Source organism: Myxocyprinus asiaticus, chromosome 18 (assembly GCF_019703515.2).
Source record: "Myxocyprinus asiaticus isolate MX2 ecotype Aquarium Trade chromosome 18, UBuf_Myxa_2, whole genome shotgun sequence".
NCBI lineage: Eukaryota > Metazoa > Chordata > Actinopteri > Cypriniformes > Catostomidae > Myxocyprinus > Myxocyprinus asiaticus.
The window spans coordinates 20,320,826-20,336,638 of NC_059361.1; the positions used below are offsets into that span (position 1 = coordinate 20,320,826).

A 15,813-nucleotide genomic window follows, 5' to 3' on the forward strand; every position below is an offset into this window, starting at 1 on the left:
TGAGATAAAGGCTTAAATTAAGGGAAAGCAGAGCTGTTCTGTTGCATTTCTTCTCTGTGCATGTATAAACTGTGTCTACTTATGTTACTTCATCTTACATAATCAGCTAATCAGATAATTAATGTCACTCTCCATTTATGAAAGGTGATAGGTAAAACTTAATCAGTAAACATAGCATTCAGTAGTGGATTTATTCAGGGTTAAGGCCGGGTTAAAGGGATAGTTCACCCAAAAATGAAAATTCTCTCATCATTTACTCACCCTCATGCCACCCTGGATGTGCATGGCTTTCCTTCTTCTGCTGAACACAAATGAAGGTTTTTAGAAGAATATCTCAGCTCTGTAGGTCCATACAATGCAAGTGAATGGGTGCCAAAATTTTGATGCTCCAAAAATAACATTGGCCAGCATAAAAGTAATTCATATGAATCCAGTGGTTAAATCAATGTCTTCAGAAGCGATTTGATAGGTGTGCGTGTGAGAAACAAATACAAATTTTAGTCAATTTTTACAAAAGATTATCCTCCCCGCTCAGTTAATCTCCACTTTAATTAATCTCCAGTTTAATCTACACTTTCACATTCTTCTTCTTCTTGTGTTTTTGGTGATTCACATTCTTCACGCATATGCCCCCTACTGGGCAGGGAGAAGAATTTCTAGCAAAAATGGACTTAAATATTGTTTCTCTCCCACACCTATTGTATCACTTCTGAAGACATGGATTTAACCACTGGAGTCTTATGTATTACTTATATGCTGCCTTTATGTGCTTTTCGGAGCGTCAACATTTTGGCACCCATTCACTTGCATTGTGAGGACCTACAGAGTTGAGATGTTCTTCTAAAAATCTTAATTTGTTTTCAGCAGAAGAAAGAAAGTCATACACATCTGGTATGCATGAGGGTGAGTAAATTATGAGAAAATTGTCATTTTTGGGGGAATTTTTCCTTCAAGATACAAATTATTGGTAAATTCAAATCATTAAGAGCATGATAACGGTTTACAATAAAAGCATAAGATTACTCTTTTATTAGTAGGCAATATGTTTCTATTCATGTTGTATTTGTAGTTTTGTTAAGTTGTTGGTGTTATCATTAATTTAATTTATTGTTTAGTTGTTATTTACTTATATTGACTGAATAAAGCATTGTATGTGTCATACACTGGTGTAGGTTTTCATCTGTGCATGAAGTGTAAACCAATATAGTAAAGTTGGCTACAAACAACTGTAAGTAAGACATTTGTGTCCATGTGGTAGTTTTGGTGCAACAATACTTTTTAAATGTGAAGGTTGAAAACTGGACCTCAAAAGAACAGATAAGAATAGAAAAAATTATGTACAGCAACACCCTTTGGCAAACAACATGAAGCTGAATCAGTTCTGACCTGGTTCTTTTGCCTGCAGAGCATGTAGAAAACAGACGTGTAAAGTTTCTCAGTCAGATATACACTACATGGAGAGATCAGGAGATGGCATGAGTAGGAAGTGTTATGGGGGGTGGGGGTCAAAGACAGAAGGACTAAAGTACTAAAACACAGTTTGAATCACACTTCCTCTCTCTGAGAGATATTCTGTACAAAGCATATAGGAGCAAGCTACATCTTCCGAATTCTTTTTTTTATTTATTATTTTTTAAATTTCCTAATTTATGATGCTATAAATAAACTGCACAGGAATTATTTTGCACAAAGTCAAATATTAATACCTTTAGTTTGTGCAGAGGACATAAAATGTGCAGGAAAGACTTGGTTGATATTTGTGAATCATGACCATTTGCTCCAACAAAGCGCATAAAATCGCTTCATGAATGTCAGTTAATCTATTTTGTACACATCAGAACTTAGCAGTAAAACTCAGCGATGCAGACTGCAGTCTATTAAGATGCAAGAATGTGTCATCTTGTTTTACCTAAAAGGATGTAAGTAAGTTTGCACCATTTAATTGTATGAGGATCCACAGCGACAGTCATAAATTCCACATATTGTAATGTCTAATGGTTGCAAATAAACTTCATGAGTATTCTGTGGAATCAGGCGAATGGTAATGCTTAATTATTGTTGGGAGTAAAAACTATCCTTGCCATACCTTATCAATAATCTCTTTTAAACTGGATTTTCTGTGATAATTTTCCCAATAAGATTTGCTGTTATTTTAGTATTATTCTTTTACGTATATCTCTGTAGTTTCTCTACTAGTAATTAATACAGTATATGTGTAAATTGCACAAGTTGTATGTATTAGTGTACAAAAACAATGTAAAAGATCATAACTTTTAGACAAACCTGACTGGATGGACTAGGAAAGTATATAAACCCCTCCCCCCCACTTTCTATGAAGCCCATATTTATAATGTGCTGTAAAGTCATTATAAATGCATTATAATGCATTCATAATGTCTCATAATATATCTTATAAAATGTTATAACTTCTCATAAATAATTGTAACTACAGTTATATAATACGTAACATATTCATAGTTATATCTAAAAGAGCATAATGCATTAAAACACAATAAACATTCAATTATATCCTCAAAAGTTGTAATGTAATATGCAGTATACATTAGGTATCGTAAAACTGCAGTCTACAAAAGCAGAATATTGTAAACAGTCATAAGGATTGACGTGATAATATACCATTATAAGTGGCCTTGACCTTGAGCTTTAAGTTAAAAAATCAATGTCTTCTTATATACAGTCATAACATAAACTTATAATAAAAACACTTGTAAAGCTACAAGGTTCAAATGTATGTAATGTCTTGAAATATTTCATAACCACATAAAATTATCTTATGGATGTTAATAAGAAGACATTGCTTTTGCTACTTTACTTAATGCATACCTCATATATATATATATATATATATATATATATGAAAAAAATACTTTTTCAAATAGTGATGGTGCTGTTTTTTTACATCAGTAATGTCCTGACCATACATTGTAATCAGTTGAATGCCACTTTGGTGAATATATATATATATATATATATATATATATATATATATTCACCACACACACTGGAGGCCAAAAGTTTGGAATTATATACAGATTTTGCTGTTTTGGGAGGAAATTGGTACTTTTATTCACCAAAGTGGCATTCAACTGATGACAAAGTATGGTCAGGACAATACTGATGTAAAAAACAGCACCATCACTATTTGAAAACAGTCATTTTTGATCAAATCTAGACAGGCCCCATTTCCAGCAGCCATCACTCCTACACCTTATGCCTGAGTAATCATGCTAAATTGCTAATTTGGTACTTGATATCTCTTGCCATTATATCAAACACAGTTGAAAGCTATTTGGTTCGTTAAATGAAGCTAAACATTGTCTTTGTGTTTGTTTTTGAGTTGCTACAGTATGCAATAGACTGGCATGTCTTAAGGTCAATATTAGGACAAAAATGGCAAAAAAGAAACAGATTTCTCTAGAAACTCATCAGTCAGTCATTGTTTTGAGGAATGAATGCTTGAAATTGGCAAAAAACTGAAGATTTCAGTCAAAGACAAAGGACAACTGGCTCTAACAAGGACAGAAAGAGATGTGGAAGGCCAGATGTACAACTAAACAAGAGGATAAGTACATCAGAGAAACAGACGCCTCACATGTCCTCTGCTGCTCAACACCAGTTTCATGTACAAAAGTAAAGAGAAGACTCAGGGGTGCAGGCCTTATGTGAAGAATTGCAAAGAAAAAAAACACTTTTGAAACAGAAAAACAAAAAGAAAAGGTTAGAGTGGGCAAAGAAACACAGACATTGGACAACAGATAATTGGAAAAGAGTGTTATGGATCTTAACCCCATTGAGCATTTGTGGGATCAGCTAGACTGTAAGGTGCGTGAGAAGTGCCCAACAAGACAGCCACATCTATGACAAGTGCAACAGGAAGTGTGGGGTGAAATGTCACCTGAGTATCTGGACAAACTGACAGCTGGAATGCCAAGGATCTGCAAAGCTGTCATTGCTGCACGTAGAGGATTTTTTGATGAGAACTCTTTGAAGTAGTTTAAGAAGTTCTGAACATTTTTTTCAAATTATAAAAGTAATTTTTCATGTTATTAATGTCCTGACTAAAAATTTTGATCAGTTGAATGCCACTTTGGTGAATAAAAGTACCAATTTCTTTCCATAAGAGCAAAATCTGTACATTATTCAGTAATGTACAGTATATATATATATATATATATATACACACACACACACACACACACACACACACACACATAATATAAATGGATAGAATCCATTAGGACTTCTACAGATAAAATTTGATGTTGGTCATGTTATAATGCATTACATTCTATATAACTATGAATAGTTATTATAATGTATAATAATTGTGGTTAAAATTATTTATGAGAAGTTACAACATATTATATGAAACTTTATGAATCCATTATAAATATGGGCTTCATGGAAAGTGTTACCAAAAAGAATAATGTTGTTTAAAAGAATATTTGCAACATTAAATTACTCTGCCCACAACCTCATTATCAAAATGCCAACAAGAAAAATAACTATTATAACTAACTAATCTAATTAACTTTATTTAATACAAAGATCCCATCAGTTTATATGAAAACTGTTTATGTGGGTACCTTGGGTTCTAGAAAGGTGCTATACTAATATAATTTACGATAATAATAATAATAATAATAATTACTATCGATATATTAATAGTTTTCCATAGTCGGAGTAACACATTATGCTTAGCTTGCTGTCAGTTTGCTTATTAGTGATGTGTTAATAGGCTCAGTAAAAACGGAATTGTACTCAACAATGTGCAACACTGACATCTTTTGTCCAATTTTTGTGAGAGCTAGTAGAAGGCTGGGTAGTTTAAGTTGAGCAGCGGCCCTCCTCTTCCAGCCACCTGCTAATGATATGGGACGGCCTTAGAACCGCAGAGGCGGACCCTCCATCACCATCACCATTTCTGATAGCAATGGGCAAGTGCCTTAAATAAAAGCACTTTAGTATGTAGTTCATTAATGATAAGATTTCCAAGTGAGCAGAGTAGGCTACATATTCCAGCTCAAGGTTCAAGACCCAGCAGTTGTCACAAAAAAAGCAGAATGAGTAAGACATTTATTTACCTATCCATTCTTTAGTTTAGTTTTTTCTTTTTTTTTAAACAGGTGGTTTTTGACATGGTTTGTATAAGAGGAGTGTTGGTTTAGTTTTTGTAGGTAATGGTTTATGCTTGTTTGAATAAAATGTAAAAATTGATGTGTTTAGAAATGTAAATGCTTTTGCAGCTACTAAAGACTTGTTGGATCAAAGTCCATTGAAGCTGGTAAAACATTTTAATCTGAAACTTTCCTTATACAGCGGACAAAGAAGAATTACAGTTGACAGCTATCTCATATGGAAATGAACTGAGTGGGATGGACAATCCAGGATTTGTAAAGGTAGGCTTGCGTTGACTAGTAGTGTCATTTGTTCTCTGGAGATTCGTTTGTAGATCTAAAAATCAAAATATTTGTGATCTTCAGGAGAATAAATTAGCAGAAGAGGCAGACCTGTGTGACAGTGAAAAAGAGGAGTCAGAGAAGGACTCAAAATCATGCCTAAGGTGTGGTTGTGCATCAGAACTTTTAATACGATGTCATCCACAATTCATTGTCACATTATTTGGTGATTATCTCTGACTGGAGAAAGTTGCGATTACTTTGGAATTAAATAATAGGTCAAATCAGATCCATCCTAATGAGTAAATATAGGCTAACACATGTTTAAAAATATTTATTCCACTTCTATAACATGTTCAAAATATAACGTTTTTTTTTTTTCCCCTTTTTCTTGGTTCATCACAGAAAAGCTTGCATACCCATCACGGCCACAGAGGCCTTCTTCAAGACTCACTCCAAAATGATCAAATACATTGCTTTTGTAATACTTGCTGCAGGTAATATACATACATCTTCACAGCTATAACTGTTATAACCCATGGTCCTATGTTCCAGGGATATCGATCATAGCATTATTTGCTCAAATGTTGTATATTTTTGTGTTTCAAACTGTAGGTTTTTTGGCATACTTCATTGCTGCAGTTTATTTGAATTTCCAGAGGGCAATTGCTTTGGTTGTCCTCACTTGTTTGGGGGTGTTCATCATTGCGAGCGAACTAGTGAGCAAGTACAAGGGTGACAGCATTAGAAAGTTCTTTAAGCCAGCTCAAAGTTGGTTTAAATCCAATATGAGATGGATACAATGGTAAGTAGGACTTTTATATCCTAATATTAAGTGACCAGAGAAAGTGTTTTTGAAAACTAAAGTCACACTCAAAAATGTGTCTGAACGTCACTGCGTTAGATACAAAATATCAAACCACACAAACCGTCTGGAAACAAATTATGCAGACCTTTTTCGAACTTCACTTTTGTTTGAGACATTTTTGCAAGTGGTCCCAAGGTCATGTTTAGTGGATATATGACGTCAAATATTTTCAACTTCACACAGATGCCCTTGCAGAGTAATCACAGGTGTAGTTTGTAACATTAACTATGGATATGTTCCACTTAAGTTTGACAACAAAAAAATGTCCAAATACTTTTTATCTTAATTTTGAACAAAGTATGTTGTTTTATAATTTGAAACCTTACAAACTTCTTTTTTTGTTGTTGGAAATGTTTTGCTTGAAAAGTGTGTTTGTGCTATATTTATTTGAAATAAATGTTGCTTGGTTTGATATTTTGTTATATAACGCAAAGACATAAATTTTAAAGCAATATTCAGATTTAATACAAGATAAGCTCAATCGATAGCATTTGTGGCATAATGTTGATCACCACAAAACATAATTTTGTATCATTCCTCCTTTTCTTTAAAATAAAAGGTAAAAACTGAGGTTACAGTGAGGCACTTACAGTGGAAGTGAATGGGGCCAGTTTTTGGAGGGTTTGAAGGCAGAAATTTGAAGCTTATAATTTTATAAAAGCATAGCATTAAGTCTTCTGTTAACCCTTGTGCGTCAATTTAAAAACGTTACTCAGAGGTCCTTAGAGGACAAAAATATCCGTGTCAGAAAACTGGCATAATAATATTATGTATTAATACTATTTTCCACTTTCAGTGAGTTACTTTTTTTAACCAACATCAGTCCTGATCATAACTACCAAATATTCATTCATTTTCAGGATTTTAACCCTTTAAATGCCAGTTTGTTTATATAATGCTACTGTTGTTTTTCACAGACACACACGCACATGCACACACACACACACACACACACACGCACACACACACACATACACATTTCTCAATACACACATACAAAACACACTCTGACCTCCATACCAACACACCCACACAATTTTAGCTGCATCATTTATTCAATTGGCCTGCAGTGCAGAAAATACAGAAACACAGAAAATAGGAAAAAAGCATGTACATGCTCCATAGGCTAAACATGAGAAAAATGGCGCCATCTGGTGGAAAATAGTACAAATTAAAATTTTGAAGCCAGGACTCCGGAATGAAAGCATAATATCATAGAATTCATGATTTTATGCTTTAATGGCACTGGGATCAAATATTGACGTTTCAATGGGGACATTTTTGTTCTTAAGTTCCTGAGTGTAACTATTTTGTGTACACAATGTATTATAGATGTATTATAGGAACTGAGGTTGAAATATCAAAATTCCCCCAAAAATACACACCTTTGGCAAAATTTATGCCGTTGGCATTAACATCGAAATTTTTTTTGAAAAAGACAAAAATGTCCCGAAGGTCGCACAAGGGTTAAAACTCATGTATTATTTGTGCTGTAAATTTGTTTAAATCATCATTTTTACAGTTGTTTTAGGGTTTTAGTGTTTACGGCATTACGTCATCATTACAACAAAGGTATAAAATTGGATATATCTTTCAACAGAAAAGGTTACTATGTGATTTAATCACACTAAAATCATGTTAGCACACTTATTGTTTCTGTCTTGTGGCTTTACTTTTAAAACAGTGAGTATTTTAACGTTTACCAATTGACCCCATTCACTTGATTTTTGCTTTTTTTTTTTTTTTTTAAGAAAAGGAGGGACTAAATTAGTCTAAATAAATGTTTGTGTTAATTAACATTATGCAACAAATGCTGTCGATTATGCTTAACTTGTATTGACCCCGGAATATTCCTTTAAGGGTGGCTTAATTGTATATTTAGAAGTTGGAATGGTTTGGAGGTGGCTAATTTGTGCTGACTCTAAATAGAAAGCTAACAGTCAATTCAATTAATGCAGGTAATTATTATGTTTCATGTTACAAGTACTCTGTGTTTTTGTAATTGTTTTTCCTAAATTAATCTCAAAGGATGCTATGTGTAATTAAATATACTTGCAACAGATTCTGACAAAGTTGTGTTTGGCCCTGTACTGCTGATTACAGCTCTATTTCTTAATGATGATTACAAGAACTATATATATTTACAATTCTTGCGAAGTTAGGGGCACAGGTGAATTGTACACACATCATGGTTAATGTGTCTTTGTTTGTTGCAGGGTGTTCGTATTTATTGTGTTGGGACTACTGGTGGCATGGTTGGCAATAGACACACGAAAGCGTCCAGAACAGCTCATCTCTTTTGCCGGTGTCTGTCTCTTTGTTATTGCCCTATTTCTCTTCTCTGCACACAGGACTGCGGTTAGTGACAGAAATATGCACACTGCACTCACACATGTGGTTATACCTGGATTACATTCACTCATGCACTTGCACACTACCTTGCTTTACTCGACATGCTGATCTCGGAATGCATTTTTTTAGACTTTGAATTTCCTGCAAGCCTTATTAGAGGGTTCACCTATAATTTCCCACCAATAAAACAGATATATAACAATTATTGCTTTGTATAGAGTGTGGTTGTTGACAAAAAGGTTTTTTGTGTTGAATTCTGATTAGGTGAGATGGAGGACAGTCTTCTGGGGACTTGGTTTACAGTTTGCCATTGGCCTGTTTGTCATTAGGACACAGCCAGGTCTCGTAGCCTTTGAATGGCTCGGAAAGCAAGTTCAGGTATCACTGCTTACAATCTCACAAACATATATTGTGTAATTTCTATCTTACTATCTTACTTATCACTTTTAATGAAGTTAATTAGTTACAATCTGCGATAACTTATTTAAACAAAACAATAATGGTTGATTATTTAAACGAGAAGGTGGTGCTGCAGTTTCTCTGTTTTGAGCATAAAGTCTCCCAAAGCAGTAAAAAACTGAACACCCAGGGCTTTCTAATATTTACAATTAAAGGTGCACTAAGTATTTTTTCCCTCATTAAAAAGCTTTACACATAAAGAAATTACTAATACTAATACTCAATGTCGATAGTTATCAGTATAAGACCACTGTCATATCAGCAAGCACAACATAAACAAACTTTACTGATTGCACCTTAAAGTACAGCACATCAAATCATTCCATTCCATTAGAATATGATACTTATTGTATGGCCATCATGTTCTAAATTACTCTCTTCTTTCTTTGACCTTGTTTTCCAGATATTTTTGGACTACACAAAAGCTGGCTCTGTATTTGTGTTTGGAAACCGCATTGAAGGCATATTCGCATTTCAGGTTAGTAATGACGATTACTTGACATTAAATGAATGGATGGGTCTATTTGTACTACTAGATGTTGCTCTGTATACCCACAGGCTCTGCCTATAGTGGTTTTCTTCAGCAGTGTAATGTCAGTCCTGTACTACTTGGGGGTCATGCAGTGGATTGTCATGAAGGTAAGAGTGTTTCAGTCAAGTCTGGCATTTATTTAACTTATGAAAGCTTTAGAGTATGTTTTTTATATAGGAATTAGTCTATTAAAGATATATCTTTCTGTGCACAGATTTCTTGGGTCATGCAGATAACAATGGGAACCTCCCCTACAGAGACTCTCAGTGTGGCAGGAAATATATTTGTTGGTCAGGTAATATTCTGTCATAATTTTAATCATTTACAGAAACTTAAAAAATACACCTAACTAATAACTGATGTAAGATACGTTTTTTAATCATTAATTTCTAAGCATTAATAAGAGTTCCTAAAACCTAACTTGACAGAAATGAGAGCATGAGAGCTAGAGGTAATGTGGTAGAAATATGAATGTTATAAAAGTCTTGGACAAATCATATATCAAAAGAAAGCTCCCATTCTCAGGAATGCGACTGAACAGTTTATTTTGTTGCCCTAATACCACAGTTTTAAAGATTTTCAAAAGAATCACAAAGTAAAATATGATTTCTGTAAGACATCAAATACGAACATCTCTTTTATGCTCCGATCACTGCTGCTGTTGCCAAAAACTTTATATCTGCATTTACCTGTACAAAATTAGCCATTCTTTACCTGTCTGTGAGCTTGCTTGGGTGAATAATCCAATTATATATCTAAGATGTCCAGAACAAATTATGCAGTCCATCAGGAAAAGCATGTCAAACAAATCATCTGAAAAATATGTTATCGACTGTTGGTGATAAAATGTTTTATATCATCGCAAAGGGGGGAATTTCAGATTTCTAATGACGCATAGAATGAGCTTCTAGTCCACTCAGAGGCCGAGATATTTGATGAAATAATGGGGATGGTACATGAACTGAAAATTATACTGAATGTCTATGGATGAGCACATCTGTGAGGGCTAAAATGCATTCTTTTGATGGAAGGTGATAGTTTCCTAGTAATTGCTGCCATCTAGTGGAATAAAATACGACTTTTTAAAGGGAGATAGAGTTAACAGAACCATAATTACATGCTTACAAAGTTAGGACATTATTTGTGAATAACAGGAGTTTGTTTTTTACAATCTGTTTGTGTGTGAATGGTGAGCTTTTAAATTTGCACCAGAGTTTAAGTGGTTAAGGGGGATTCTTCTTTATAAAATTTGGCAATTACATTATTTTGGAAAAATGCTTCATTGGCTGTAATTTCTTTCTATTGTTAAAAAAAAAGTTCAGTTATTACATCAATTTAGGCCAACACAGAAGGCTAATCTGTTACAGGTTCCCTTGGGAATTTCTAATGATTTAAAATAAGGTCTGTGGTTAACACTGTTTGAAGAGACTTGCGGTTATGTTCTACAACCTAAATTACACACAGTCATACCTCAAACTGAGTTTTTTAAAGCATAATTTGCTAACAAGTTTCTACATAAGGACATCAACAGTTTTCCCATTAATAACATGTCATTCACCAAGCATGTTATCTCACATTCGTACTTGACGAATGACATGTAATTCATTGGACAACAGTTATAGTTCTTATGTAGCAACTTGTTACATAGATTTAATTAATGTTAACAACATAATGTACCTGATTTAAAACCCCATTGCAAATTCCTAATGGGAACATATGGCTTGAAAATTCTAATTCTCATCTGGGTTTTAGAACAACAGACTAAACAGCTCTATAAAATATGACTGGTTTTGCTGTGTTACAGACAGAGGCACCCCTCCTGATTCGTCCTTATCTTAAAGATATGACGAAGTCTGAGATTCATGCTGTCGTGACTGGAGGATTTGCCACCATTGCTGGGAGTGTTATGGGGGCTTTCATCTCATTTGGGGTACAATGACATGCTTCATTTCATTTGTAAAATTCTACCTAGTATACCTAGAATGCCAAAGAAAATAAATCCATTCAATGACAAGTTCATACCAGCTGATATCAGTTCATATGAACAGTTCATACTGATACTGATACTATTTGGAGGAGAACAGACTCCTCTATGTCTTTGTTCTGAAAGACCTTGTGAATTTGAGTGCAGTTTTCTTTCCTGTGTTGACGTATTTCTTTTTGAAACAGGAATGGGGCACGAAGGACTCATAGCCTTTTAAACAGTTATTTTTATTTTAGATTTTAATTACATTACAGTCATTAACAATGATTTGCTACTTGCTAGTTGGTGGCAGGTGGTAATAGGAGGGACATTCTCATTTTAAAGAGCATTTAATTTAACAAAAATATGTGGAAAAAAAAAGACGAGTCAACAGTTTTGGTCTGTTTTTCCTAAAGAGAAAAATTGTAATTTGTAAATTGTCTGTGTCTGAAAAAAGTTTTGTTTACTTTTAGAGTACACTAGAAGAATATAGAAGACCTAACATATAAGGACTAAAAGCCACAAAAGTCTTTGAAGGTTTTATTTCGTGGGGTATTTAACACGGTGTGTTTATTTCTCTATGAGTTTGTAATTAAAGTCAACCCTACACAGATTGATGCATCGTCTCTGATTTCTGCATCTGTGATGGCTGCCCCATGTGCCCTATCTATTTCCAAACTATCCTACCCTGAAAATGAACAGAGCAAGTTCACATCTAAAGATCAGATTAAAGTTGACAGCGGGTGGGTCCTCCTCTCAGTTATCATAAGAACGTTTGGATTTCGAAATACTGTATGTTGCTTTTTAAAAATGATCTGTCAAATGTTCTTTTTTTTGTGCTCAGTGGTGAACAGAATGTCTTGGAAGCTGCCAGTAATGGGGCATCTGCATCTATCGGGCTTGTGGCCAACATTGCTGCTAACTTAATTGCTTTTCTCGCCATTTTCAACTTCATAAATGCTGCTCTTAGCTGGATGGGAGGCATGGTTGGATACCCAGAAGTCACTTTTGACGTGTGTATAGTAGTAGTCAAAACCTGGGTCAAATCAGTGGCTTTGCTTTTTATTTCATAATGTTCATGATCATTTTCATTTCTCAAATCTTTATATTCAAAAGTGAAGTGTTTTTAACAGAGCCATTACCTTCTACCTCTTAGTTGATCTGCTCCTATGTGTTTATGCCGGTTGCCTTTATGATGGGAATTCCATACGATGAGTCATTTATAGTGGCTGAGCTTATTGGTACTAAACTCTTCCTTAATGAGTTTATAGCCTATGAGAAGCTGTCAGAGCTCAAAAGCAACAGACTTAATGGCATTCTAGAGAATGGTTCTGACAAAAATTGGATTTCAGTAAGTACTTATGTGTCTCATCAAATTTCCCTTAAATCTATACTTTTTATTTATTTGTCATTTAAAGACATAATTGGTCAACTGCATAATCTGAAGGTTGTTGTAAGCATGCAAATTTTGCATTTTGTTTCAAATGTTTCAGTTACTTTATGTCACCAAAACTACTTGCAGGTTCGTTCAGAAATCATCTGCACCTATGCCCTGTGTGGCTTCGCTAATTTCGGTTCTCTTGGTATTGTGATTGGAGGCCTGTGTGAGTATCATTTCTAATAAGTGATTTAAAGCACTTGAAGTGTGAAGTGTGCTCAAAGGGACAGTTTACCTGCTGTCATAATTTATTCACCCTCATGTTATTTCAGACCTGCATGATTATCTATCTTCTGCGAGAACACAAAAAAGAGACGTTAGGGAGAATGTTATTCTCAATCGCTATTTAGTTTCATTGTATGGAATGAAGATGCAATGAAAGTGATTGCTGATCGAGGCTAACATTCTGCCTAAGATCTCCTTTTTGTGTTCAACAAAAGTCATGCTGATTTAGAACAATATCAGGGTAAGTAAATGATGACATAAAATATAATTTTGGGGTGAACTATCCCTTTAAATAATTTGAAGAATTCCCTCTACTGGCTCTGTAATTGACCTGTCATTGTTTACATACAGTATTTCAGTGTATGTACTGTGCACATTATGACATCATTATTACTTCTTATCTCTACTGGTATGATTTACTGATAATGTTTTACATTGTTTTGATTCCACAGCCTCTATTTGCCCATCAAGGAAGGGTGATATATCAGCTTTAGTGCTCAGAGCCTTGTTCACAGGCACATGTGTTTCCTTGATCAATGCCTGTATTGCTGGTAAGCAAGCTTTAAACAGATGTAACAAAATCTACTGTTTTAACCTCAGTCTAACACCACAATAAAGCAACATCACTGTGTTACTGTATTACCACAAGACATCTTGCAATTAGATCTCAGTTCCATGGCTCTCAAGGTCATGGAAAATCTGGAAATATCAGGGAATTTTAAAATGGTGTTTTCCAGGCCTGATAGGTTGTGGAGATAAAAATCTTAATCTTAGAAGCTGCAGAAAAGCATTGGAAATGTCTGTACTAAATATACATTTTCATAATTACATTTCATCAGCTAAATATTGCTCTTGATTAGAGCTTGTGTACTTGCCTGCCCAATTTGTGACTGAATCCTTCTTTTAAAGAAGGTAATTTTCAAGTAATTTGTTGAAATCTTTCAAAAAACGGACTGAATGATTAATTAGTGAATCAGTCTGAATCAAAATGATTTCTAAGCATTGGTTTCCAGAAATCACAAATGACTGGAAAAGTAATGGAAATTCATTGCTCATAAAGGATTTGAACCCTGCAGTTCATTTAAGCAGGCATGTTTGTGAGGCAGAGTCGTCAATATTTTACAACTGGTGTTGAAAGAAATTCTTCAAAAAAAATGTGTTAGTCAATTGATAAGTAATTTAGGAAATAATCGTATCTAAAGCAACTTACATTACAATTTATAGTGACAATCTCCGTGGAGCCTTGCTCAAGGACCCCATTGTATCCATGGTGATAGCTTTTAATCCCTTGCAGTGTTCAAACCTAAAACCTTTAGGTGTAAAATGTTTACCCAGTGTCCCACACCAAGTTGATTGTTTCATGTTGCAACTGTTTCATGTTGACTCAAGTTGTAAATCATTGCCCTACCTGTAGGTATCCTTTTTGTCCCTTCACTGGACTGTGTGAGTGTGTTTCAGAATTCAGTCTTCAATACCACTGTCCCCAACATTGACACTTGCTGTTACGACCTTTTTGATAGGTAAGGACAACGTATATTGTTGCATATATTGTTATATTGAATATATATATGGGTTAGGGTTAGGGTTAATTGTCAATTAAGCCCCCCCCCCCCCCCCCTTATCGTTTCGCCCTGAAACTTCATAACATCCTCCATGGAGGTGATCTGCACCTGACAATGTAATTTGTTTTTAATTTAATGTCTTTATTAAAAAATCTATGAAAAAAAGTACCTAAGATGTACTTAAGGGACAGTTTGACCCTGTTCATATAAAGCCTTATGAAAAAGCTGTAAAATGGTTGAACTGTTCAAAATGTTATTTATAAGTGCACTCACTCTCACTTAAGAGTCACTCACTTAATTGAACTGTGATTTAATGAGCAGGGTCAATTTGACCCTCTAAGGGCAGCAGTGGTACTTGATTGCCAAGAGCAAAGCACTCTGGCCATGTAAGGTGCCAAGGGTCTGTAAAATATTTACTCAGCAATCTTAATGTTCTTTTGTTTGCAGTACTATCAACAATGGGACTCTTTCATTTGAGGATCCTTGGAGTGAAGTGAAAAATGCTACAATTTATTTTGCCAACTGTTGTGGTCTCTTCAATGCACCTTTGTGCATGTAGTTTGAACCAAAAGTAACAGTATCAACTGTGCAAAAAAAACAAAACAAAAAAACACTCTCTACTTACTATAATGACATTATTCATTAAATTGGTACATTTAAAAATGTCCAGTGTATACATGTATTTATATATATAAATATATAATTCTATTTGGTCATTTGCCAATTCATGCATAATTTCTTTATAAAGAAAACCCAATGTGTTAGAGTAAGAAAAATATGTGCAATTTTATGCTCTGTAAATGCTGCAAATTTCTTTTGATTTAATTGTTTTGTTCTGTCATTTGTAAGTAGTATAATCATTTGTGGAAATACATCCAAAACATGGAATTAAACATTTTATAATCAAGGATTTTCTGACTTTCCCTCACTCACACTCTGTCACACACAGAATGAAGACATGACCAATGTGCCCCACGTTACATCATGCAAAGGT

The 15,813-nt window shown here is 34.4% G+C and overlaps 1 protein-coding gene across 3 annotated transcripts; it reads left to right on the forward strand.

Annotated features, from left to right (window-relative positions):
- Positions 1-4,955: 4,955 nt before the first annotated feature.
- Positions 4,956-15,726, forward strand: LOC127455700 (sodium/nucleoside cotransporter 2-like). 3 transcript variants are annotated; one of them, XM_051723761.1, is made up of 18 exons: positions 4,962-5,088; positions 5,341-5,420; positions 5,505-5,584; positions 5,826-5,917; positions 6,036-6,225; positions 8,505-8,646; positions 8,905-9,018; positions 9,503-9,577; positions 9,658-9,738; positions 9,846-9,926; positions 11,436-11,561; positions 12,207-12,337; positions 12,439-12,607; positions 12,751-12,945; positions 13,117-13,198; positions 13,710-13,808; positions 14,672-14,777; positions 15,267-15,726. In XM_051723761.1, the coding sequence occupies exons 1-18, from the start codon at positions 5,001-5,003 to the stop codon at positions 15,376-15,378; spliced, it is 2,043 nt and encodes a 680-aa protein (XP_051579721.1). In that variant the 5' UTR covers positions 4,962-5,000; the 3' UTR covers positions 15,379-15,726. The 3 variants fall into 3 exon arrangements, with proteins under 3 accessions (XP_051579722.1, XP_051579721.1, XP_051579720.1); XM_051723760.1 differs by having other exon boundaries at positions 12,751-13,198; XM_051723762.1 differs by lacking the exon at positions 5,505-5,584 and having other exon boundaries at positions 4,956-5,088; positions 12,751-13,198.
- The last annotated feature ends 87 nt before the right edge of the window (positions 15,727-15,813 follow it).